This window comes from Notothenia coriiceps, unplaced genomic scaffold (genome assembly GCF_000735185.1).
Source record: "Notothenia coriiceps isolate Sejong01 unplaced genomic scaffold, NC01 NC01_scaffold00002397, whole genome shotgun sequence".
Classification (NCBI taxonomy): domain Eukaryota; kingdom Metazoa; phylum Chordata; class Actinopteri; order Perciformes; family Nototheniidae; genus Notothenia; species Notothenia coriiceps.
In genome coordinates, this window is record NW_011335098.1 from 113,933 (window position 1) to 141,472 (window position 27,540).

The 27,540-nt window shown below is 39.3% G+C and overlaps 1 protein-coding gene across 1 annotated transcript in view; it reads right to left on the reverse strand.

Moving 5' to 3' along the window:
* Positions 1 to 2,619: 2,619 nt before the first annotated feature.
* LOC104967399 (calcium-activated potassium channel subunit alpha-1-like) overlaps positions 2,620 to 27,540 on the reverse strand; it is a 56,366-nt gene continuing 31,445 nt past the window's right edge. The window contains exons 8-31 of the mRNA XM_010796813.1: positions 26,815 to 26,906; positions 23,623 to 23,733; positions 23,412 to 23,517; positions 23,220 to 23,302; positions 22,823 to 22,892; positions 22,510 to 22,665; positions 22,168 to 22,277; positions 21,789 to 21,857; positions 21,232 to 21,318; positions 20,647 to 20,723; positions 20,168 to 20,179; positions 19,831 to 19,839; positions 18,564 to 18,737; positions 16,073 to 16,105; positions 12,756 to 12,849; positions 8,214 to 8,337; positions 7,605 to 7,829; positions 6,923 to 7,115; positions 5,912 to 6,025; positions 5,606 to 5,698; positions 4,529 to 4,659; positions 3,600 to 3,794; positions 2,997 to 3,115; positions 2,620 to 2,890 (exon numbers count right to left, since the gene is read on the reverse strand). Of these exons, the coding sequence (XP_010795115.1) occupies positions 2,620 to 2,890; positions 2,997 to 3,115; positions 3,600 to 3,794; positions 4,529 to 4,659; positions 5,606 to 5,698; positions 5,912 to 6,025; positions 6,923 to 7,115; positions 7,605 to 7,829; positions 8,214 to 8,337; positions 12,756 to 12,849; positions 16,073 to 16,105; positions 18,564 to 18,737; positions 19,831 to 19,839; positions 20,168 to 20,179; positions 20,647 to 20,723; positions 21,232 to 21,318; positions 21,789 to 21,857; positions 22,168 to 22,277; positions 22,510 to 22,665; positions 22,823 to 22,892; positions 23,220 to 23,302; positions 23,412 to 23,517; positions 23,623 to 23,733; positions 26,815 to 26,906 (2,748 nt within the window). The remainder of the gene's footprint in view (positions 2,891 to 2,996; positions 3,116 to 3,599; positions 3,795 to 4,528; positions 4,660 to 5,605; positions 5,699 to 5,911; positions 6,026 to 6,922; positions 7,116 to 7,604; positions 7,830 to 8,213; positions 8,338 to 12,755; positions 12,850 to 16,072; positions 16,106 to 18,563; positions 18,738 to 19,830; positions 19,840 to 20,167; positions 20,180 to 20,646; positions 20,724 to 21,231; positions 21,319 to 21,788; positions 21,858 to 22,167; positions 22,278 to 22,509; positions 22,666 to 22,822; positions 22,893 to 23,219; positions 23,303 to 23,411; positions 23,518 to 23,622; positions 23,734 to 26,814; positions 26,907 to 27,540) is intronic.

Consider the following 27,540-nt stretch of genomic DNA (forward strand, 5'->3'; position numbering starts at 1 on the left):
GTTCGGTTTAATGTGATTTACTGCTATAATAGTTGACGTTGTTTTTTGTTTGTGTTACGCTATAGCGAAAAGTTAAAGTTTCTTGTGTTTAACCCAATTCGTAATTGGTTTATTGATATTTGTGTTGTTATGACATCTTATTTTTTACTTCGGAACTTATAAGTGGGTTTTGGTACAACTTCGCCAAGCGACGACTGACGATGGGCTTATCAGGCCCTCGGGGCTTTTTACCATGAAGCCCAGTCCGGGAATTCAGACCAAGCGGTACGTTTTATTACTAGTCCGATGTGTTTAACGGTAAAAGTAACCGCCTTTATGGGTTGAATAATATTAAGTATAAGATGTTCGTTCAAATAAAACACGATTAATATATATTTTTACACCAAACAATCGACCGTACGACCGACGGTAAACCCAGACTTACTCGTTGTTCGTACCCGTGGAAGGTTAACGAAAACCGTGTTCGTACCTATAGTTTACCGACCGAACTTATGTCACCCCCGTTTTTTCATAAATCAGTCGGTGGTTAAACGTTCAAGAGGGTGGACATGCTTTTATTTTTGAAAGAGAGGTAGCGCTGTTGACAGGAAGTTGTTTTTGCTTTGGAAACAACGTGACGGAGATTAACGTAGAAAAGTATTATCTACCTATAAAGACGGAGAAAGTAAACGATAACGTTTATGGTTAAGTGTTAGCACCCCCCGAAGAGGCACAAGCTCTTACGTTGATATTGGAGATTTCAATTAATTAAATTTGAGAAAAAAAAGGGGAAAAAACAAACAAAACGAATAACCGAATAACGAAACCCGAATAGTACTCCAATGAACGAATATTCGGATATTCGGGTACAGCCATAGAACAGACTACTAACCATAAAAAGCTTGTACTGTAGTGTTCATTCAGCAGCTCTGAAAATGTAAAGATCCCATGTCATGCTTTTCCGGTTATTACCCGTCCCCATTACGGTCTGCAAAGTCAGTGCTAGTCTCGCAGATGGGGGGTGCTGCAGCCCCCTCAGCACCCCCCCTTCCCACGTCCATGGTGCTCAGGCTGAGTTCAGGGTGAGTTTTGCGATGTCTCGCTGTCTCGCAGAATCCAGGCAGCAACCAGGAAATGACACCAGTAATCCAGCTCACACTGTCCCCTCCTCACAGCAGCGAGCCGCGCAACGTCTCGCCAACACGACCCCACGCAGCATTCTCATCTGTTTGTCATTACTGGTGTCATTTTCTGGTTGCTAACGCCATAATAACTGATGTTCCGCTGTAACGGTGGTGGACTCATCAAAACAGAGTGAGCGAGCTGACCAATCAGAGCACACTGGGCTCACAGGGAGGGAAGGGAGAGGGGGGGCAGGAGCTCCAACAAGCCGTTTAGGACAGAGAGTGAATACACATGCTGTATGAGAAACCAATGTGAGTTTGGGAAATTGCACAATATAAATCTATTCTAGTAGACCTCAACAATCTAATTATGATCAGTAGAAATGGCCATGACATGGGACCTTTAACATTTGTTCATTCATTTTAAATGAACAGTAAAAAATATTGAAATGTGAATAATTTCCATAGAAATAACTTAAACGCATACCTCAGAATCCTCTAAATGTGTTCATAGTAGAAAATGTTTAGATATTTGTAAAAGAAATACAAACAGATGGATTGTTGTTGTCACGTAACGTAACCACTTTAGTGTTGTGGAAGCGTCTCCAAGCCGAGGCATTTCAGGTATGGTTGGCTGGGGACATACTATAATATGACTTTTTAAGTCATAGCCTACCAAATGATGGCTATTATCACACTCAAATATTTGCTATACTAAACATTTAAGGCATTTCATTTTAGGACACTATAGTATTACACCATTGTTTGACATGCTTCACTTTGCCATTTTTATGGCGTACGACACTGTTGATGCAATTTGGTTTGCGAATCTTAGACCCTCATCAGGCATTAGGGCAGTTGTAGCCAAATGTAATAACACTTGAGGTTGCTTAAATGATTTAATAACCAACATTTTGTAACTACAAATATCTTAATGTATCATAATTAATAATTCATGGTGGCAAATAACATCTAAGTGTAGCATTTGAATGTCAATGGAAATCAAAAGGCATTAAGAGGATGTGATGTTCAGTATAACATATAGCCTAATGTACTTCTTGAAGACGTATTACAAGTGCGATTCAAGTACAATAAGGTTCAGCTTCAATGTAACTATAGAAAACAAGTTTAGAACGAGCAAAATGTGTGTCTCAAAGTGTACCTTAAACAAATTGTTTATTCAGATTGCTTTTAACTGCAAAGGGCTTTTGGATTGGTTTCTAAGGCTGCTTTCACTACTGCATTTTTGTTAATTTTGTCTTGAGCAAGAGAAAAAAGATACATTATTAAAAAGAAAAATCCCCTTGCTACTCAGGAATGACAGAATTACTCAGGTACTGCAGTTCTTGGCATAAGAAATGTATGGACAAATTGGCAGCCCTTTGGGGGGGGCCTTCTCTGCCCTATGTCATTGGGAAGGCCCAACCACACTGTTCTGAATGGGGTTAAACGCACACTTAAACATACAAACACAGTAAGACACAAATACACACATGAACACCAACACATGTTACTGTCACTTTGCAAAAGGACAGTTAGGACCGTAACGGGTGGCAGGCACATACTTTTGTTTGTCTCGTGAGTCCCTACTCTTGACGCGGTTGGTGCGGTTGGTGGTCGGTATAGAGTGGACGGAGGAGCTCTTTTTGCTGGAGGAATGGGATGAATGGGAAGAGTGGGAGAGGCTGGTCCGAGACTGGCCCGCGTTGTGGTCAAACTGCATCAGGCAGAATATCAGGTCTGAGGGCACCAGCTCAAACGCATAGGGAGGATTCGTTATGACATACCTGGAAGGGGAAAGGAGCAGATGGCAGACCGGTTCTAAATTTAGCAAAGGTGGAAACAAGGGCTGTTTTAAATCTCAATGCTAGGACACATTAGGTCCATACTCACCGCTTGGTACATTGGCTTTGTTGGTTTAGGTGTGCGTCCCGTAACCGATAAATGCCAAAGCACAACATGTTGTAGGTTTTCAGGGCTTTGCAAAACAGATCACCGTAACAACCCCCATCCTGCAAAACAATGACAAACAAATCCTAAATATGTAGTACACAGTCTATATTTTCACAAAAGCAAAAAAAAAAATACCATAATCATCAATTACAAAGAATTTATAAACCTCTAGTATAGAAAACAAGTCCTTAACTGATCATTGTTCATTTGATAGAGGTAGATTGAAGTCACGTGTAACATTTTTTGCAGACCTATTCCTAAAGGGAATAATTGAAAGCTTGGTAAAATACTGCATATTTTTAAATATATAAAAAGTGAAATGATCTTTTTTTCTATTGATTGGAAAACATCATATTTATAAGGCTGTGCTCATACTGTATTAGTAAGAAATGTTGGGATGTTTATTCAATGCTCATACCCTTAATTGAAGATGACTAGAATGGATTAAACTCACCTATTTTTGGACATAGAATCCCTTTCACTACACTACACAAGCAGACAGAGATGTGCTGAGTCCAGGGGGGACACAGACCAGTCTCTTACCCCCAGGTCGGCGAAGGGCCCGTCGTACAGGGCCAGCTGTGCCACGCGACACCTGTCCCTGTTCGCCAGCGTCTGTGGTGTGCTGTAGCCGCCTCGCAGCGCATTCTCCTCCGCCAGCAGCCCCTCCAGCTCCGGCGTCGCCCCGCCTGTTACCAATGTCCGGATCAAGGTGAGGATATTGTCATTGAAGTATGTCTAAAGGAATGAAGGTAGAGAGGGGATAAATCCTTCAGCAAACGCCACCACAGTCACAATTGAACCTTCTCAGAGTGCCAGCCAGGCCCAATGATGCTATCTAACCGTGCCCCGATGTGTCACATCGCTCTACACCCAGTGAAGAGAAGGAGAATCCAATTACTGCAGGTTACCCAAATACCCATCACTCAACACAGGAAGTCCTGGCACACATTCAGGCTGTCCAGGCATTTCTCACAGCAAAAAAACTGACATTTATGTAGAAACTGCATGAAAAGACTGAAGATATACTTTCCCCAATGAAGTTGCTATCTTTTAAATTACATTCAGTTACGGCTTTGTTAATTTAAAAAAGGGCAAGTGTCTGTACCCCGGTCTCTTGTCTCCCCCTGCTTGTACGGCACAGTGACATCTCCCTTGGCTACTGACAGCGCTATTGAGTCAGATGATGGATGAGGGCTGTCCATTAGGTAGCATTACCTTTGTCTACACTGGAGCGCACTTGAAGGCAGCTTTGTTCTAACCTCACTCAAACTGAAAGGGAGACAAGTCAAGCCATCATACCCAGTCTTGTCAACTATTGTTTTAACGTGAGAGGAGAAAAGAGTTCTCACATTTTGGGGAGGGGCTGGATATAAAAACACAAGATTTCTTGCATATTTCAGATCATTTACGGATATTATATGTCACTGCACGATAAACGAATACTGCCTGCTAAATCATTTTCAACTTACAGCACTCATTAGGGAATCCAACACACTGACGGCGAAGGCTGTCCCACAGGCAAACGGCTGGGTGAGGTATAACTCTGTGTCAGGGTCGTCATCGTCATCTTGGTCCAGGAACTGAACGTTTGAGTCGTTCACTATGGAGATAAACATGACCATTTTATTAGAAATTTGTATTTGTTCATGGTTTTCTCTGTTCTACAAACCAGATCTCAGGGAAAAGTTGCTTAAGAAGCAGGCACTTGATTCACGTGAAGAGGAAGAAACAGAAGTAAAGTGGTTGTGCAACACAGTCAGAAGCTGCAGATATGGACTGTATTATAAATGGACTGTATCATAAATCTGTGTATGGTTCCAAAAATTCTCCTTAGTTCGTAATTTGGACAAAATTGTTTTAAATTAAACATGTCTGGCATTTGAGTTCGGTCATGTAGCTAACTTGCCTTTGCTACATTCAATATCCAGGACATGCACACTCATGACACCATGCATATCGTCGAAGATTCAGGCCTTGACTCAAAGTCCTCATATAGTCAGTATCAGAAACACCAATATGCCATTGTTTGCCTTGTAAATCCAAGACAGAAAGTCCAATTAGTTGTACTAGCATGTCAAAACCAATGAAAGTATCTCAGTGCCCGAGAACCTTCTTTGAAGACGTCTTTGAGGATAAAAACACATGCAGAAGAATGAAGAAAGTAACGATGTAAAATTTAGTTGGAGAACTGCTACTTCTGTGAGGACAGGAATACATGTCAGTCATATCGAAAGTGCAGAGATGAAAGTAAGTGCGCGGGCCAGAGAATGTGATCCGACAGAAGATACTATAAGAACAGCTACAAGGACTTCTGAGGGATCAAAGGCCTTGTAATTCTTAGAAAAATAAAAAGGAAAAATGTTGCTTTGAGATAAGGGGGCCAAAACAAGACAGGCAATTCCAACCACAACCAAGGGGAAAATGTGCTCAAAGTGATGCCATGGGAATGGACTGAGCCTCTAGTGCAGCGAGAGAAATCAAAAGGAAGCTGATATGGAGGCAGCAGCAGTAACAACACTGCAGAACAGGACAGAGGCACTTCTTACCAAGCTCAGTTATCATTTGTATGCTGGTCCCACTGCTTTTATCCTGACTGAATGAAATCACAGGCAGTCTTTTGCCTGGCTTTGCTAATGGTTCTAGACAAGTGTTGAGGAAAAACAGTTACTGGAGCATGTCAACAATGGACAAAAAAAGCAGTAAAAAAACCTCCACTTTTAGTACGGTTAGTCAAGTGTTGACAGCCTCTAATTGCAGAAATTGTGTTCTCAGATCTGTTTACAACTATTTAACTGGCAACAGTAGAGCTAGCATATCAATCAGCTGACAGGAGAGAACAGCAGCAAGCATACCCAGCTCTGTTATGATGGGAATATTTGCTCCCGTTGTGACGGAAGTCTGCCTCACTAATCCATGGACTGGGCTGTTTTCAGGAGAGGATCTATCCATCCCGGGTGGTGTAAAACCTAAATGGACACACATAATTTGAAGCACATCTGTTAATGCAATATTCAATACTTCATCAGAGGCTTCAAACCGGCGTATCAGCAAAACTAATACACCGGGGCTTTTCCATCCGTTCCCGGCCACTGCTATCGCATAAAGTTGCTGAGTGCGATGTTACAGTATTCTTGACAAGGTCCAATATTAGTCTATCCATAATAGATGTGACATACTGCTCATTTTGTTTCCCTTAAATTGTGTGTGCATGGACACGGAAACCTACAAAAGTATAGAGAATAAAGAGCCAGGAAATAGAAAATAAGCGCCGCAAGATTGAATTCAAATTGACTTGACATTCCTTGCTTTCCTCAGAGTGACAAGTAAGCACATTAAATCAGTGATGTTGTATGTATAATACATAGGCCGTGTTTTGACATCCATCACTAACTGCTGACTAAGGCAAATGCGAGGTCATACATGTATTAGAGAAATAATGAAATTGGCAGGGTTTTTTTTTTTTACCTCAGGTCAAAAGGTTTCTAAAAGCATTTCTCAGTGTCGCAGAATGACCATTATTGATGGCCATCTCAAGCTAACTGAGTGCTTCAGTTGCTGTTTTGAAAGCTGTAACATGCAATATTCATAAATTATACACATTATGTTCCTTTTACAAACAGTCCCATAAAGTGAAAAATAAATAAAAGCCAGGTGAGGCATTTTAGCCAACACTGTGCTTGTTGCCACCAATTAGGTTTGTGAAGAAACCAGTTGTTACAGTAACCTGAGGAACAGTCACTAGGGTTTACTGTCAAATGCACTGACACCAGGTCAGCCAGGCAGCACCCAGTGAGGGATATTCTGTGTGCCAGGACCCTGTCCCTTCCAGGCGGTGCAGTGAACTATGATAGGGCGCTCCTTACCTTGGGAATTAGCCTGCAAGACCCCGATGCTGTCGTCAAACAGCATGGATTTGATGTTGAGTGACGCCAAGATGCATTCCTTGTCCTGAAGTGATGCATCGTCAATATTGTTCTGATTGGCTGACAGAATGACACACATGTCGCAGAGGTTGATGTTTACAGCCCTCAGATCTGCCCGACTCAACGGCGTGCCCTTTGAGAGGAAGTGAAGGAGAGAATTTGTAATCTCACCTGTATGACACCAAGAGGTGAATGAAAATGCAGCTACTTTAAAGTACAGCTTTCATCTTTTTTGGGAGGGAAAAAGTGGTCCTGACTTGAGCTCTAAGTTAGCTTTGACATTTTAAAGATTTAGCCCAAACCATCATTTTTCAAACCTAAATAAAGCTTTGAGTTGCTTAAGCATATCTTTTTTAATGCAAAGAATACATTTTGATTTTGCAGGAAAAACTTAAGGATCACTGTGGGGAAAAATGTCATTGCACACCACCTAAAAGTTAGGAGATATTACACTTATAACCACATCATGGCAGCCCTAGTGGAAAAGTCAGGGGATTACTGTATAGAGCCACCAGAATACATTGTTTGGTGACTATATATATATCTGTAATACATTTCATGCTAATATTCAACATATTTCATTCCAGATGTTTATTCTATCTGGGTGTTTGGTTATACTCACAGGTAAAATGGAGACCTTTGGAAAATTGTGAAGAGTTTCCCACTCCCGCTTCAGATACTCCAGGGAGCCGACAAACACAATGTGCTTCAGCTCGTGGTAGTGGAAGTTGCTCGCTCTCAGAGGCATGACGAAGTTTCGGAGACCGATCAATGCTGACTTCACATCTCCGAATATGCACACGACCACATGGCCGCTCAGAACCGTCATGGCTGCCTCGCTCCGGGTCTGAGAGGGAAAGAAGAACACACGGTTTAAAAAATATATATCATTTATATATGTGTACGACATAAATGTGACATGAAGTGGCTTTTTTAGCAAACGTTAGTGCTTTCTCTTCTATCAGTTGCCTATTTAAGCTGTCAAATATATTATGCAGTTCATGACTGCAATTGACTATGAAAGTAATTTGAAAAATGGCATATGTATTAGGACAAGAAATGTTCTATGTACAGGGAGCCCATATAGCAAATGAAATGTCAAACACCTCATTACAGAGTGTTTAAGTGCCCTGTCAACCTCTGATGGTACTTTGTGACATGACACATCTGTCACCGGGTAGAAGAGTGTCAGGGACAAATGACGTGTGCCCAGTAAAAGAGCAGAACCCACCAAGATGACCTTCTCGATGTCTTTGGACGGGCACCAGTGAAACATCCCTGTGGAGTCGTATTTCTTTATGTTCTCGTCCATGCTCTCCATCTGATCGTTCCCCGGGATGACAAGCGGGTCATGTCTAATCAAACAAAAACATGGGGAGAGGGAATGAAAAAATACCATCACCATAAACACAAATTAAATCGACTAGTTCTTGGCATTTGACTTATAAAGCTTAATTATTAGATGATTAACCTGAGAATATAATCCACAAGCCTGCTTAAGTAATAATATTGATGAAAGATTTTCTACAAAAAGAAATATGAGGTTGAATAAAAAAAAAAAGGTTAAATAAAAATATAAAAATGTAAAAAAATCAAGTTCACAAAAGATGTTAATAAAACCACCTTAAAATTGGACAAATTAAAATTATAATAAATTGAAAAAAGAAATAGAAATAATTATAATACAAGAAGATTACATTAAAAACATTCATCAATAACCATTCCAATATTTAGGGCTCCTTCACACAAATAAAAAAAGTAGCTTTCTTCCTTTTCCCCCCTCTTTACTCATTCCTGTCAGAGCCCATCTGCAGAAATGCCAACAAAACTGCCATGTCATCAAGCAGAGTGACATCAGCAGCGGCAGCCAGGCGGAAGAGGATGGCAGCAACACACTGCGCTGACTGGCATGAGCATGGAGATGCAATTACGCCCCCTTACTACATACAGCTTTTGACATTGTGTGCTGCGTTATAAAAGCTTTAACAGACCAGACTTTAAATATTTCAGCTATTTTCCCAATCACATTTGCAGTTCCATGTGAAGGGTATTAATGTTTAAACAGAGCATCAGAACTACATAAACTCATTTCACTGAGCGCTGCGGTGAGCTTATCCTACCTAACACTGACCACTAAAGTGGTCTCAACACGAGTACCTGCTGTTCACCACGCTTGTTCAGTGATATGATTTTTTAAAATATATTTTAAGTATAATACTGTATGTCACCTCTTTTACTTCTCAAGCCCCACCCACAAGAAGAAAAACATCAAACATACAATCAAATAAGCTAAAGAAACAACCCAAAACAATTATGTTAAATAAAACAAATGTAGGTAGGCTATACAAAATGTATTAGAAAAAAAAGATATGCATTGTCTTTTCCTAACATAAATCATGCATGTTCATACACCAAAATTGATATCACTGTTCATGGGCTGTTGCTTATCCCAGCATGCACCATAAGAGAGGCAGAGCACAGGATAAACACACACATACTGTAGAATGATATCACACATTTACAATTACAGTAAATGGGCCCTATGCAATACACCATGAGATATTGTGTGTTTTTATGCACAACTTCGTAATTAACTGATGTGACATATAATACATACATTTTTCTCAAACAAGACATCATTTTGTAAAATGATAAAAAAAATACTGTTGCTAAATCGCAGTAGGATGCCATCAAAAGTCATTTATTTGAACAGTTAGGAGGAAACCCACTCAGAGTAAAAGAGAACATAGAAACATAATAAAGAAAAGCCTTAATATGGTCAAACATCATCCACTACAATAGCAACAAAGCTAACCACAGCCTTTGCCCAACACAATTCCCTTTGCACTAAATTGACTGTCAGATCCAGATCACAGTTGAAGAGGTTATCCTCTGCAACTCAGACAGAAGCCTTCTGTCTCTGTCCAAAACCTTTTAAATACTTCTCCCCATAAGAAGAGCTCCTGTTTAATCCATGTGAGTACTTTAAAAGAATGCTGCTTTAAGTAACAGTTAAGTATGCATGAAAGTGTCCGCTGAAACTACCATCCCTCGGGCTCCAACAGACTGCCGCCAAAAAAGCCCGCCTTGGGCTTACTGCATTTACCCCTAGGCTAGACCTGGATGTCCTTTCAAGAATGGAAGTAGTTGGAGAAGCAAATGTCCTTTCTGCCTTTTTCCACCTCTCAAACTCACATCTGTCAAAGCAATTGTAGTTTAAAAGGACAGTGTGCACATTAAAATCTATGGATGAATGTAAAATATTATATTAAAAGTATAAGATCTACAAATATGTTAATATTCAATAAAATATACCGGACCTATATGATAAATATTACCTAGTGATATGTATACCTTGACACTGTACACTAAAAATGTTACATGAGTAAACAGTTAATATTATGATTATAAGTCTATAGAATATTGAATAGCTGTGAAAATAATCCATAAAAACTTCTCGGAGCACAATGTGGCATCTTCAAATTGCTGACCAAAAATATTACATTTAAAATGATATAAAGCAGCTTCATAAATTATATTATCCAGTGAATCAACAAATCGATACTTTTAGCACTGCTTATCCATAACAATCCTCGTCCATAACTCTTGTTGCACTCAACCTCACCGCTTCTACTCGAGTCTGAAGTTCCAATAAGAGTGAAAGCATTTAGTGGTTTTACACCCCGGCTAAATATTTCATCAGAAGTCGAATGTTTCACCACTCACTCACTGGAGCCGCTGTCACTTCAGTTTGTCCTTGTGGAAGATGACTGGTGAGGCCGAGCTCTGCCAGGATAGCTATCGCTCACTGTCAGCCGTGTCGGCCTGTCACTATCCTGCACTGCCAATTGCCTCAGCAGTCCTGTAGCAGACATGACGTGTATGTCGCGGTGCGGTGCGATGTGACCCAACGCGTTGTGACATCCCACAATTAGATGTGTCTTATGACCCATCAAGGAGCCTGTGGAAATGGTGTTAATTTCAGTGAGGTCGTCGTTGCTAAGTTGCAGACAGGATGTGTTAGTTTGCTGATACATCTGGAAACAGGAGACAGTTCTGCTTCTCCAGATGATTGCTTTCTTATTTTGTGCGCTTCTTTTCATTACACGGAGCAGAAGTGTCTGCGAGTGTCTTCTCTGGAAACGCACTTCTAAACATAGAAAACCATCAGCAGCATAATTCACTGCCTTAGTGGTAAAGATGACACGTTTGACAAGACTTCACACGTCATGACCGAACAACATAAAGCCAGGTGTCTTCCAGAGGAGTGTAATGACACCTGAGAGAGACACAAAGTAGAAGCTAAACATGCATATTATGTAAATGTTCTATTCCAGCACCACTGCAAAGCAGCACAAGTAGTGAGGGCAGGCAAAGTCTTTGGAAATCCTTCCCATCATGCAAACTGACAAAGGCTTGCTCTTCAAAACCCTCAGCCAATCTGTTGATCATTACTTATTTACAAAGGCCTTGAGACCGCAGGTCCTGTAAAAACACATTTGATATAGTATACACCCAGATGTTTTTTTCTCGGCTTGTTGCAGTGAAGTCACCCTAAGGCTACCGCTGAGAATCCCTCTCCAGCGCGCAGGCAGCAGACGCGCTGGATAAAATAACACATCCACCTGTGCTGAGCGGCGTATTTGCATGGCAAGTAGATGGATTGGTTTTGGTGGGCTGATATTTTGCTGATGGCTATTGCTTTAGAAAAGCCTAGTTGTGTTACCCAAGAGACTGGAAATCACCTGGAGCAAATCAACTTTGACACAACTTTGAACCAAATCAAACAATCAAACAATGGCAAACACCCACCAGAAGAAACAGAGGCCATAGATCAAAGGAAAATGCTAAATAGTGCAGAAAACACTCCTTTTTATATATATATAATACAACCTCAATTATATATAATAACACATACATTTGTGGATTTATTTCTGAATGTTAAATGAATAGCAGCTATATTAGCAATGGGAGCATAAAGTCATCTGTCAGTTTTAATTCAATTTCATCTCTATTATTCCACTTTGTATACATCAGGCTGCAAGACTTCCCTGGTGCCTTGCTTCCTTTTAACATGGCACTTAATGACAATGACTATTACTATCCCTGTAATGGCTTCTTGTTGAATAACAGCGTCATCCAGTCAAAATCAATAAGCTCCAATTTAATTTTACGGGACAAGATAAAAGCAAGGTAGCATTTGAATTCTCCTTTCATTGTGATGATACATATCATCTGTGGCCTAACGTGCTGAGGAGAGCTCAGAGGGATCCAACAATAGATGAATAGCCCTGGGCTATCTATCCTTTAGAGCCTCTCTGAATGCCTGCCGCTGTCATTAGTGCCAGGCCGGTTTAAGAGCTGCAATCTGTGGGTGTCACTTGGAAACCTCGCAGCATAGAGCAAGTCTTACATGTTTGCATAAAACAGGACCTTGCTTTCAGCCACAGATTCTTATAAACCAACTGTACGATATGCCTGCACAGCATCAAACAGCAGACAGCGATTAGCTCGTAACATAGTGGAGTGTTTACCAGCTTACGAGCCAGCTGTTATTCACAGTAGTTGGTGGCAACAAAAAACAGGCTAAAAAGAAAATATATTTGGACTAACATTTGTTGTGTTTGGTGAAGGCAATTTTGCCAAAACAACTTGGTGATAGTTATTCAGTGTTGTGTACATTTGGTTCTTAAATCATACTAAATAAATACACTCAACAGTACATCTTCCAATAGAACAATTAACAGCACCAGAAATGGCAGAAATGTCCTACCTCATTATTTTAGGTGAGGAGTTTGGAGAATTTCTCATGCCTCCATTACGTTGCTTTTTCTTCGGCGATAACGCCAACTGTTGGTCCTCTTCGACTGCAATAAAAAGACAGTATTAGAAGCAAATTATCAGAAGTAGGAATCGGAATGAATCAAAAATCAGTGACAGCTAAAAATAACAAGACGGCACAATCGGAGGTCAGTGAATTCAAAGAGATTATAGGGTTACAGAGACATGGAGTGGACAGAGGTTGGGTGAAGACGATGGAGTGGACAGGACACTTTAAGTTGAATGCAACAGTCCAATGTTTGCATGATGAGGACAGCAGACATTAGCACATTGCATGAATGTGTATGGAGATGCAAACATGCAATAGTGCCATCATCAACCATCATGCCGGGTGCTAAAGTCTAATCTGAGAGGTTTTATTTAACACACACACACACACACACTAATCCAGAGAAAATCTGTAAACCAGATAATGAAGTTCCACAAATACCTCAAAGGGTATTAGGATACTTTCATTTTTCAATCCCTTGTTAGTACAAATTTCCTCAGGCATAGACTTGGTTAGCTCCTCATACTAATCCTTCACATTGTCATTTAATTAAGATAATAACCTATAAACATCATGCGCCCAGCTTTATAAATAAGGCTTGTTTTGTGCCAATACTCAATCCAGTCTGGATTGCTGGTATTCGTTTTGGGAGTGACACCCTGGGCTCATATAATCATGTGGGTCCTCGTGCCAGAGTGATTTATGTACAGCTGAGGGGCCCCTTGGACATTGTCTTTATCACTACAGGAAACTGCATTGAGCCCTTCATAGGGAACAAATTACAAGTTTTACCCTCGAGTAAAAATCAGGCAAATATTTTTACAAGCTAATATCACAGCTGAAGAAAACAACCCCTCTCTCTGGCAGTCGCTGGTAAAATAAACACAAGCAGCGAGAATTGTTTTCGCTAATCGCATTTTAACAGCCATCGTTAATAGTGGGAATAGCTTGTTACACGTCATGGAAAACACGCTTGAATATTTTTTAATGATAGTTCAAGCTGTCAAGGACGAAGAAAAACCAGACTGGCTTTCGTCAAAAGGAGTAAAGTCCCAAAAATCATGCTCTTCTGCAGATGAACGCATGATTTCCAGCGCGGCTAGCATTTCTAAGAGCAACATTATAATGGAAAATGATGAGTTATAGGGGGGGGGGGGCTTCCAGTAGAGAGTGATGCTCCAACACACTGGCCCTTCACATCTCTTCTTGGCCTGTTCAATATTTAATGTTTCACAGCTGACAGCTGCACACACTGGGTCATTAGTAAGGAATGCTACACATGCAACCACTCCAGCCTGGCAAGCACATGTTTCGGTGCTGTTGTTGAGTACAGGCCTGCCAAACACGCCGAGGGGAGGGTGGCCCTTACAGTGCCTGCGACTGAGCGTGCTGTTATTGGAGTGACTGGGTTGGTATCTGCATTTCACCGGAAGGCTACGTGCCCTCGGTAGCCGGCTCAGGTCCCCAGAGCCTGTGATGCCCACTCTCAGAGCGGGGGGCTTGGCGGGGGGCAGCAGGCTTCCCTTGCGGTTGTTTACCAACGGGACGGACACAACAGCGACTCCGCTACGGGGCCCCCTACAGACCACGCTGGCTGAGCTGTGGTTCAGTTTAGCGGAGTTGTATTGATAATCTGCCGACAGGATTAGGGGACCGTTGTTAACTGCTAAATGAAGAGGAGGCACAATCAGGATCTGTACAATGCAGATACATTGATTCTCTGCTTTTTTTTAAAGGGCAGTTAACCCCAAAAAAATAATTCCCTGACCTCTAGTGCTATATTGCTATGTCGATGGCATTCATTTTATGAGCCAAGGCTTTGAGTTTGTGTTCTGAGACTCGTGCATCAATCCTTATAGCATGGAGGTAAATCAATTACATTTGTAGCACAACATTGAAACAAAAATATTAGAATAAAGCTAAGGACTTACGCTCAATAGCTTTCATTGGAACTACTTCCTGCTGAAGAACTAGTCACAGTACATTATGTAAATTATTCCAGAGTAAGACATGTTCATTCTTCTGAAATACTTTTTTAATGTTGTGAGCACTACAAATACATTTCACCACCAGATATTTCAAAACACAGATGCATAAAGTTGAATATAATCTGCATGAGTAGATACCACAAGCGGAAGGTCATAAAGCCTTGCTTTGTGTGAACCAACACTTTAACTCCTCGCATTAACCTAAAATAGGATTTGATTTAAACTGACTTCCGTAAGACCTGCAGTGTGTATGTTAATAAAACATCTTTAGACTCTTATCATAATTAAAGCACAATCACTGGTTTGCGGGGGTAATTCTTTCTGGCATAAGAATGCTAATAGCTGAATAATTAAAAAAGCTCATTTTTATTAAACACCACTTAACCACTTGGTCTAGCCACCAATGAAATGTTGGACTTGACATTTACTTTGATATTTATAATAAACATGAATTAATAAATATGCTTTTTAGGTGTTCCAGCTATTGTTATGCCATAAGAACAAGGAGGTGACAATGTGAATCAACTACCACTGGCTGCTTTGTGCAGTTTATGCCGGATGAGGGACACATTCATTCAGTATCCACTCTATTTGAAATGTGGTCGCTTACTACTCCACTGGTGGTAAAGATGGCATGATAAAATAGGAATAAAAAGGAAACAGAAGAAAATTGTACCACAAAAAATGTCTAGGAGCTCAAATGGGAGAATAGAGATGATTATTTCAACAGTCAGCTGTCGGGCAGATTATCCTCCCTGCTCCAGACCTCCACTTTTCATCTGCCCCATGTCAAACATGCCTAACACTTCCCAAGGACAACGCACTGTGGCAGATTTGCACTAGATCACTGATCATGTTGAAGTGGATGGCCCACATGGTTCACTCTAGTGGCTAAGAGAAATATTAAACTCTTAAGTGTAGTCATATTAATCCTGTCTATTTTATAACATGGGTCTACATTATAAATCCTTGCACACATTTGCTCTAAATGTTGTATTTCCATCTGATTGATCCATCTCCACCCACGCACAGTGAAGCAGTAGCACCATCTACTGCTGAGCTGTAACTGATACCCAACACAAACCAATCAAATATTTCCCTGATGCTTTGCGTATAAAACGAAATGATGGATGATGACAGACTGCAGTGATGAGCAGCAAACAGTGAAAAACAGCCGGTTAGAGACAGTTAAAGGGATGATAGCTGAGAAAGCACAAGTGGAAGGATTAAAGAAAACAAATGACAAAATAGAGAATGAAAATCAAAACTTACTTGACTTGATATATCCATTATAGCTATTTTTAGCTGAGAAAAATGCAGAGACAGAGATGAAAGGTTAGAGGGAAGATCAGGTTGTAATGAAAGCAAATTATAAATGACAACAGAAGGCTGCAGGTTTAAAACAGTGTGGTGCCTTGAAGACAACACGGACAAAGCAATGAGAGAAAAAACACGGGTCAGTTAGGAACATGACTCTTCATCAATGTGGTCATTGAGCTGGAACAGTGGATCATTTTCAGTGTTTCAGTGTACCTACGGAGCATTTGAGGCAGCACAGTTAGTGTTTTTTTTAAACAAAGTTAAGGCTATCTGCTATATTGTGTTAATTAATATAGTATTGAAATTAGTCATAGTTGCATTCAAGCCAAGGAAAAATGTCTATCACCACAATTTTCGAAGCTGGTTCTTAAACTTAAAACAATTATCAAAATAATTGCAGATTCTGTTGGTTGATATCAATGAATTATCTTTCTGCTCAAGATTACACATTACACTTGTTTTAGCAGCATTCAATTAATATATTTCAAACTAATGCACGTCCATGGTACAGCTCATATAATAATATATTTTGACTGGGAAAATAAATGTAGCATTTATTTTTACTTGGATGTGTAGATGTCTTTAAATGTGAAATTCACCTGTGCTTACATTTAAATAACATTTAGTCGGGAAGTTCCTAAAATATATCACATTACTATAATGTTCTCTTGTTTTGAAGTCTATATTACTTGTTTATGTTTCCTTTTCTTGCCCAAAAGCTGTTTCCCGTTCCTCTGCCCTGCCTGACACAACCTGCACTGGTGCACGGAAGTTTCTGTGTGTCACTTTTTTGGAGCCGTGAGTCCCACACATTCTCATTAGTACCTTATTTCAACCCCTTGCTTACAATAAAGGTCATGCATTGAGCTTAAGGCAGGACAGTGACAGCAATGTTCAAACAGGGACCTTGCTGGTCCTGGCATCTGTCGCCTGCAATCGGAGGGCGCGAGCAGAGTCACAGGACTAACAGGCTAGCATCTGTCCCACAACGAGAGAGGAGGAGAGGGGCGGGGGCACTCGGCTGCCTGGTGGTTAGGAACTGTCAGGCTGAGTTTCATGACAACCGGTAGCACTCCAAAAATGAAAATGCAAACATAATTTCCATGTCAGGCTGCATAAGGCCTCTCTCCACGCGGCTCTCCCTCCGTGTCGACAGCGACTCGGGAGCTCGGCTGGAGATCAGCTAGCCAGGCGATGCTCACAGCACACACCCCTGGAAGACATGGGGGGGGGGGGGGGGGGGCCCTGAGACGTTCAACAGCAACAGAATGGTCTTTGATCTAGAGATAATCACTAAAGCTGTATGACAGTCTGCAATGTTTTCCAGCAAATTGTATCAACGCTCTGCAAACTGGAACACATTCTTCATGCCTTCTGCGATATATCAGAACAATTTAACATGCCCGCAGGGAATCACACTTAAGAATTTATATGCTGCTCAACTCGGTTTGTTTCTCTGAGATCATATGATCCAGCACTACTCTATTGCCTGTTATTCCTCCTGCAGTCCAATACAATACAATACAGATCTTTTCTATTGCATATCCTGTTCATCATTTTGTAAAATTCAATAAATATCTTGAAAATTCAACGCCTTTAAAACCCACGACTACAATCTCTTCTTTGCTGGCAATGAACGTGGGTCCTGGTTTGAGAACTGAATATATTTAAGAAATGTCACCCTCAGTGGTTGTTCAAGCTTTTGATCTTAATTTAATAAAACCAGTACATTAACCTCAATATGTACTGCTACCCTCAGAACATCCCCTCGGGCGCTCTTAAGCCTGCCTCTTCATTTTTAAATGAATTGTCAGTGGCGTTTATAATAAATATCTAAAATACTATCCTGTCCACCCATTCCTGGAGGGTACAGTAGGGAAATATTTGGTATGAATAAAATGTTATTTGGGTTATTCTAAAATAATTAGTGACCCTCTCCAGTGACATCATTATAGCTCTCGTGCACTCCTATTAAAACAAATAATCTGAAGAAATGCATTTTGAATTCTTCAACAGGGTTCCCAGGAGATTTGTGGCGGGAATGCAAAGCGCAATGTCTTCTCAATAGGTTTGCGGGGTCACTGGAGGAGAAGCATATTATCTTTCAGAAGCAAATTTTTTTCACACTGGAAAAATTCACTATGACTGAGGTGATTTAAACTATAAGTCCATTTGAATCCACATTCTCTGACAAAACAACAGCAACACAGTACACTGGCATGCTTCACAACAGCTAAAAGTCACTTCGAAAGGGAGCAACACAGGGGGAGGAACACGAACTGACTGAAATCATAAAGCTAAAGACTCATAAGCAACATCTTTATCCATGACAGTGACGACGAAGCTGCTAGAGCTAGACAGCACACAAGCTAAAGGCACATTGCAAGGATAACACAGTGCATGTTACAGACACTGAAGAGCACATGTCATGGCGACAACTTACAGGCACGTAAAGTGGCTGAGCAATCATTAACAGAGACAGCAGAGAGTGGGATGTCGCGTCGAGGGGAGTCCATGTTACAACGCACATTAACTGGCATGCAAGAGCAGTCCCGCTCTGAGCGGCTGCAATCAAAACAACATGCCAGTCTGATTTTCTTGTAGGCGGCCGTCTTGGCTACAGTCACGGGTTCAGACGAGAGGAGAGGAAGAGCAGGTTAATGTAGAGGGTCGTTCTGGAGGAAGAGTGGACAAAGGCAAGACAGGACACAGAGGAAGGCTGCTGCTGGGATGCACAGGGTCGTAACAGCGTGCAAATGTCACAATTTGAATTTTGGTTTATTCGATTTTGGGGGATTTCTAGGATTAGTTGGGGAAATAATGAAGTCTTAAAATCATGTGGTTTAGGGGGGGGGGAAAGTGACATGGGGGAAGGGGAGGTCATGACTTCTTTCTTTAGGAACAGAAGAGACAAGAACTTCTATGAGTTCCATCTTGTTGACACACCCTAAATAATTGTAATGCTTTCTTTATCAAACTGAGAAGTTAAACAGACATTTCTCCAACAAAAGGTCAAAGTAAATGTGACATTGTTTCTGGAATTAGAAATCCAGAAAGAATAAAAACAAATACAAGGTCCAACACTTGTTTGAAAAGACCATGATCCGTTTGACATTCCCAAGTTGCACATACCCCATGACATTGTTTTTTGTCACAAAACTATGCTGGGACAGACTGTGCAACCACCTCAGTGAATGACACTGTTTTGGGGTATGTTTCAGATAATACAATGATTGTATCACTACAGTAAATGGTACTCTTTTCCCATGCTGGTGATTTTTTAGCTCTGCTCTTCTTGCAGGGAAGTTGCATTGTTCAAAGGACTGTGGGGACATCTGGTGGTAAGAAGGAGTATTTATATCTTAAACAGGCGTGACATAATTTGTCATGCTTTGTTTAGGGATGCTAAACTAAATACATTAGTATTTTAAGTATTGCATAGTCAGCTGTGTCATTGTCTCTCTGGGTCTTTCAATACAATTGTTATAATATTTGTATCTAAAAATATATTTTTTTAGTTTTTTGAAAAAGTGTATTTGTTTTTGTTATGTTTTCCTCGATTTGAATGTGACGTGCACATGTCCATAGGCAGAGGGATCCAGGCAGCATCAACCATTTTACATGCAACATTTACAGTACACTCAAACATATTGCTTCAGTCGGGGTAGCAGGCTGTGTTTTCGGAGGGGAAATAAATCCACACTACTCACAATATATCACTATAAAGTGAATTGTTAAGGAAAGTGTCAAGTTCCCAAGCAGCAGGAAGAAAATACAGCACATGTTAAGATTAGGTGTAAGTGGTAGCTGTGCTAAATCCAAGAGAGAGAGCGCAACAAAACGTTTCAAGACACACAATCCATCCAGGTACCTGTGGTGTTAACAGTCTCTCTGAATGCCTGTTAACATCACTAAGTTATCAATGAACTGGAACAGCTATTATGCCGAAGAAAACATAGCATACACCTACACATGCAAACAGACAAAATGCATATTAAGACTGTTTTCACGGGTGGTTTGAGAGAAGTAAACTAGCTTGTTTCTTACTTTTCTGTGTATCTATGAGAGGTGGGAATCATAAGGAAGAGAATATGCTAAAAAGATTAATCATCAACCAGAGACACGAAAAATAAATACTTGACTGATCAGTTCACCAAAATCGCACAGGATAAATCACAAACCTGACTACATTATTACTTGTGGAAAGCTGTGTTTTCTAATTATGCTGAACTGACTTATTAATGACAGCAAATGTTAATGTTATATAGAGGTCCAAAAGCGCAGCATTACAAGGGAAACTTGGACTGCACCTGTGCGTTTTGGCTGCAGAAAGAAATCCAATTACCTTTGTTCATGCACAAGTAACAGGACGTTAATAATGAATGCAGGAACTAATTGGTTTGGACACATGGCTATGTAGGTCATGTAAATACATCATCACACTGCTAGATTGATGCTAACTCAGTGCTGTGAAGAAATGTTACTGAGGTTAAACAATGCAATGTTTTTTTAATGCAGTCACTTACATTTCTTGCATCCACATTTCTTTATCCTTTTGGGATCACTAATGTCATCGTGGCACGCTTTGCAGTAAAACAGGGCCCTGTCGAAGAAAAATAGAAGTCCCATATTAAAATGGTAGCAGATAACAAAACATTTGTGATCCCTGGTTTTCTAAAATAAGTCTCGAAAGTGTTTTAGGCATGAGTTGGAATGTGTTTAAAGTAAAACGTATTAAGTTATGTTGTAAGTTGCAAGCACTGGTAGCATGTTGTCCAACCCACCAGACTAACCAAACAAACCTCCTCTGCTACTTGATTCTCGCAAGCAATAAATCCAATACTTGTTGCAAAAATCCTTAGCTAACAAAAAGCTAGCAACGTGTCAAGCTTATAGTCATATTGTACGAACTGGTAAAATGCAAACAACCCCACCAAAGAAATCCTCCTCTGGTAATTCATCCTAGCTAGCAACAACACTTTTCCTTGTGACTTCAGCTAACAACTTGATAGCTAACAACAACCAGCTATCAACATGTTAAGCTAAGTAGCATATTGCAAGGTTTACAACACTGTGTAGTTTTACTTTTAGACTCAGGTCCAATGTATTACCTCTTTACTTCTTTGGCATCACTGGCAATGAAGAAGCCCAATGTCCCCTCCTGCATTTTCACGTGGTTTCCAGGGTTTATCAGGGTGCTGCAAGGATTTATAGACCAAAGTTGTCACAACATAAAGTTCACAGAATTTACTGAGCAGTGACACGCTGGCAGGATCCATTTCCCCCGCTCATTTGGCACAATAGCTTCTTTATTAAATGAAGTTGATGAAAGCAGATAGCAGTGACACCTAAAAGAGTGGAACATTTGCTGTATAAAAACCACTAAACACAAAGCTTCAGCTGTGTTTAAAGAAACCAACTGCCACCTTCCTCATGAATTTGTCAGGATGTTATCAAAATGCCTCTGATGTCTGTGAACAAACCAATTTAGACACCAATTTAGCACATTTTGTAAAGCGGCTTGTGTTTGCAGTCAAACAGAGGAGCTGATTCAAAGTAGCTTCATCACTGAAGGTAAATGCCGACAGCAAACACACCTGCGTGTTGAGGTTTTTGCATCCATGAATTTGAATGACTTTAACCAAACACTGTGAACACATCCACTTACCTGCACTCCCTTTGATCAGACTTGTACTCTATAGCTATCAGTAGCAGCTTTAGTTTCACATAGCAGAGTCTGCAAAAGAGAATAACACTATAATTAGACTTAACGCACAGTAAATATTTGTAGTTTTGCAAAAAATCGTCTTAGCATTTAGTGCCACCTTTTTCCACTTACAGTAAGAGGTCTGATTTATTAAAAGCTAAAATGTACAAATTCAGGTGTTTACCATAATGTAAATATGGCTATTCAAGGATTTTAAGAGAAATTGCTCATACATGTATGGAGGCCAAAGAGTGCCAATCGAAAAACATGATAGGTAACAGAGAGGGAATCAGAAGAGAAGGCCACAAAGCATTTAAAATCTTTGTTTCTGTGTACTTACTCGCAAATGACAGGGAAGGACATGCCAACGAAGGCACTCGACAGGTACTCGGTGTACATCTCATTGGCCACTCCTTCTAGGTAATACTTCTGCCATGTGTCCTCCTCAATCTATAACAAAGATTTAACACAAAATACAAACAGCTTCTACCATTACGATGTTTTATTTAATTAAAACATTTATTCATGTTTTTACACATTCCTCCCCACCCAGTCACCAGATGTTGAACATGAGCCTCATCTGGGACAATTATTATTATATATTTCACAACTTTTTCATGGCCAACTTTACTTCTGAATTCAATCCAGTGATCACAGATGGCTGAATATTAGCTGTGGCTACCTTGATGAAGGACCTCATGGAGAAGAGGTTGGCCAGCATGGTGGAAAGGCCCTGAGCCAGGCAGCTCTGAGCGATGAAGCCCAGCTTCAGCTCCGCAAGACAGATAGCATCGTCTCCCTCCTTCCAGTTCCAGCTCGGGATGTTCAAAAGGTGGGCCTGAACACAGAAAAATGTATACACTTGTTCCAAAATTTAAAATGTAGGTGGACAAAAGGTTAAACAATAAAAAAGATCCAAAATATATAACACCCAAACATGATATGAATATATATATATGAATATAACATAAGTAAAAGCAACAGATTTGACCAACCTTATTGTGGTACTGCAACATTTGAGTGATTATTCTGATCTTTGGATGGTAGTTCTTGATAGATATTACTCTGATGCATGACAGAAATGACAAAACCAAATCAGAACATTTCAAAACAGTTTTCCTAACTTCCTGGCATGTGGTATCATTCTTAAACATAACAACCTCCTACAAATTAGAAAAACATTTTTTTATAATGTATATTATTAACTAAATCCAGAGCTGGCAATCATTTATGCCTATAGATTTAAAACTGTTCGAGTCTAATAAAATAACACTGCTGTAAAAGATTCATATTTTCTCTCTTTAGGCTTTATCATTGAACATGTGTACTTATACATTTCTGATTGAATTGTTCTCCTTAAACCCAATAAAATAACTTAATCACAGGGTTTACCTCATGATGTTGGATGCATCCTCAGCATCGGGGTCAGCACAGTATTTGTTGGCTAAGATTAAACAGGCATCAGCTGATTCGATCTGGAATAAAGATCACACACAGCAAACACACATCAGTAAGTATATAACCTTTAAAGACAGCACAGTTTCCCTCTGAGCCACAGAGGACAAAGTATGATCTGTCACTTACCTTAACTCTGGCCAGGTCGTGTGGGTTCAGAACAGATCCTTGGTAAAACTCCACTTGAGTGAAATGACGCTTGAACAAGGCTTCCAGCTCAAGATTAGGGGAAATACTGACAGATAAAAAATAAACACTCTTAAATCTGAGGAGGAATATCATTTCCTATCTCACCAAGATTTTTTTTCATGAGGAAGGAAATGTTCTGTTTTGTACTTACTTATGAAGAAAAACAATTTCTACATTGACATCATCCCTGTCCTTGTGTAGGAAGTCTTTTAGAAAGTTGGACACACTCTCAAGTGTTATATGACCACAGACCACGATGTGCCTGGAAAATGAGTGGCAGAATCATAATGAAACTAAAATGTAGTCAGAATAACATTTAACAAACAAACACACGCACAGACAGACACACACATTGATGTTTCATCGTCATCGTTGTCCTGGAATCAAAAGGTAAATCTGAGATGAGAGAGATGTAATGGAAAAATAATCACTACCGTTTGTATTTAGGTGATTGAATTGAAATCATAAAAACTATGTGACAGGAAGGATGTTTCATGTTCCCGTCGTGACGAGAGAGGGCTGAATGAGAAGGTCAGAGAGCACTGTGGATTTCAGTATGAGATTATAAAGGATCAGAGTTTACTTAGATGGAGATTATAAAATCAGCACACAGTTTATCTCAATTCCCTCATTATCACAGATCCTTTATGCAAGGAACCCAGTTTATGTTTATTACTTTATATATAGTAACACATGTCTATATGTATTGTTACTAAGAACATTATTTCAGATTTGTGTGATAAACATTTTTGTTTCATCTTGCTTTACTGCATTGAAGTTTTCTGGCTTCAATGTACAATAAATACATATTTTCACCAGTTGTTTGGCTAATTTGTAAAGGAAAATTGATGAGTACACATTTAGAGTATTGATGCTGATGACATCAAGTAGACATGATGGAGGAGAGGGAAATAGAAAAATAATGATGCATTAATAGAAAAATGTAAGGAGCTACAATCAAACATGCATCTCTAGACTTTCAAAATGTTGCAAAACTTTAGATTTTCGCTACTATGTAAGCTAGACAGATATTCGAGTGAGTAATTCTCACCAAACACGAACAAACGAATCGTTTCAAATCTACTAGTACATTATAAGTTCGTTGAAACATTTTCAATTCACCAATAATTAAAAAAAGTAGACAAAAGAACAAATACAAAATTGTACACGATACACAAGAAAATATTTGTTTTAACAAAAGAAGCAATGATTTGGTTTAAGAGAGTTTCCCAAACCAAGTCTGACTTCTTCCAAACTAAGTGCAGAAGCACAAAAGCATGCTACAACAAGCAGTTGTTTGTTTGGAGGCATCAAGCAGAATCTCACTATCTTTAGAAACAGCGGCAGATCTTTGGACACTAACGTGTATTATGTGTTAAAGGAATAGTAAGACTTTTTGGGAAATTCACTTTTTTTTTGCCAAGTTGGATAAGATGATTGATGCTACTTTCACATCTGTGCTAAGCTAAACTAAGCTAGCTTATAATTAGTCTAGCAGGGGAAAACAGATATTCTGGTTCACATACCAGCATCTTTGAATCTCATAAATCAACACATTGTATGTTATTTTAAACTTTAAACGAAAATACATTTAAAAATGACAAGTTGTATTTAAATGGTGATTTACTTGCTAAGCTAAGCTAATGGCTTCCTGGCTCTAGTTTCCTGGTTATTTTACAGACATGACAGTTGTATCAATCTTATCACCCTACTTTCAGCAAGAAAGTTGAAATGTGTGTTCACCAAAATGTCAACTATTACTATAAACTCAAGATAAATGTTATTTAGTCCTGCGGGTGTAGGTCAGACTGAAGATAAAGGCCAAGAATGTTCAGAAGCAAAGCATGACAAAAAAAAGCATAGCAGCACAAATGTTTCCAAGACAGAAAAACAAAATTCCAGAGATCGGCATGAAGCAAGCGATGGCATACAGGACTCTTTTGAATCACTTCATTAAAAAAGAATGAAATTCAACATCATAAATGTGTTATTGTGGCTTCATCAATCTCAATAACTTTGTTTAAAAATAGCGTTTTTCATAAATTCACCACATTTAAATTTAATTTCTTAATAAGAAAATTCCCTAATTACAGTACCGTACCTATAAATTCCCTAAAGTGTACTAGGGGTAAGGTATTATTTATAACTATTACTATAACTATTAATCCGTATGTTCCTTTGATGTGATGACTGCAAACACTTGACTTACAAACACAAATTTGGCACAAATGTACATTGACAATAAGCAGCATCATTACAAGTAGGACACCACAGATCATGTAGGATTTTCTCAGGAACAGGAATTGCGATACACCTGTGAACTGGTGCGATGGGGGGATCACACCAGTCTATTTTTGTTCTGAAATAAAGTTGTTTTTCATGCACAGTAAAATATAATTCTTTAATATGTTGATAATTATTTTATCTACATTTTTTTTTTTTTACTTTTAAACCAATGGCTGGTTAAAAGTTTAATCAGTGTCAAAAATGACTGCTCAAGTTATTGAAAAATATATGTAAAAATAATATATATAGTAAATATTTTTCCAACTGTTTCATAGATAATCACAATTATGGATTAGAGAGAAAACCCGACATGTGCCATCTTTAAACATGACAATAACAATATGTACATGATTACGCAGCAAAAATATCCATCCTTAAGTCATGATTGTCTCTTTTGAGGTCTCAAAAAACGAAATGAATGTGTCTGGTGATAAAAATTACTCAAAGAAACGCCTAATCAGAGTTTAGTCTTTGAAATGCTTTTCCCTATATCAAACATTTTCTATTGATAATGTAACTTTTTTCGATTGTTCGACTTAGTTAAAAAAAAGTATCCAGTTTACCTTAAAAGAGAGCCTTTATAATTCAATAACAGACAAAAATAACTTGTTGGGATAGAGATGTTTTTGCAGTGTAAAAGCAGACAGTCATCCATCCATGACATACAGCAATGACAGCTTGGACACATAAAAGCAGCAGCAAAACAGTGAATTAAAGTCTACACATTAATCATGGCCAAGGTCTTCAGTCACAGTGTGACTTTAGTGCTAATTGAGATAATTACATCTCAAATTACAGTTTCATAATGTCTATGAGAGCCACTTTAGTCACACAACCACACCAATAAAAGTTAGCTGTTTTTTTCATTTGTTTGACTTACTTTCTGCCTCTGGTCGAGTTATAACTCCCTCCATATTTCTTCCGATTAAGGATGAGAGCAGCAATTTCTGGCACGTAGCGAGCAAACATGGCCTACATGCATGAAAAAGAAAAAGAAAAAGGCATGCAGAGAAGGTTCTACTGCGGCGGAGGCAGTAGAGCCTCCTTTAATACTTACTTTCTCCCATTAACCGCACTATAGGAACCACCATATTTCTTGCGGTTTCCTATTAACTCTATGATTTCAGGGACGTAGCTCGCAAACATGGCCTAAGGAGAAGATAGGAGACAGAAGAAGAGACTAAAAAAAAGACAGGCAATGAAGAGCAGGTCCTCTATTTCTACTTTAAAATAAATCTGTCTCAAAGAGGAACTCTACTGTGTGCAGGAGAAGTATTAGTATTTATCCAGAAAAAAGAAAAAAAAAGCTCATTCAAATTAGCCGTCTGAATGAAGCCTTGGGTTCAATCAGTTACATTCCAAATGTTGAGAAAAGTATGAATGTGAAAAAGGAAATCATAGGGCCAATATTTACGTATATTGGCAGAATATAGGAGAAAAATGACAGCTGATGAGTGGTATGTCAATCTGCGATAGAAAAATAGAAAAAATTAAGAAAAAGCCTTATGTGCCATGTTTCGTCCAACAAACACTTGTCAGGTTGATTTGAAAAGCACAGCCTAATGGATGGCAGACATTAACTCTACAAAATGGTAGTTAAAAGGGAATCAAGTTCTATTTTACAGATTTGACTAAGAGCTAAATAAAAATGTTGAATCGTCATGCCTCTCTGTGTTTCTGAGCAAAAGGTTTAGTTCATGTAGGCTCAAACCACAAGAAAAATGAATCTACAGTCGTTTAACACTGAATATATTTTATATATATATATATATATATATATATA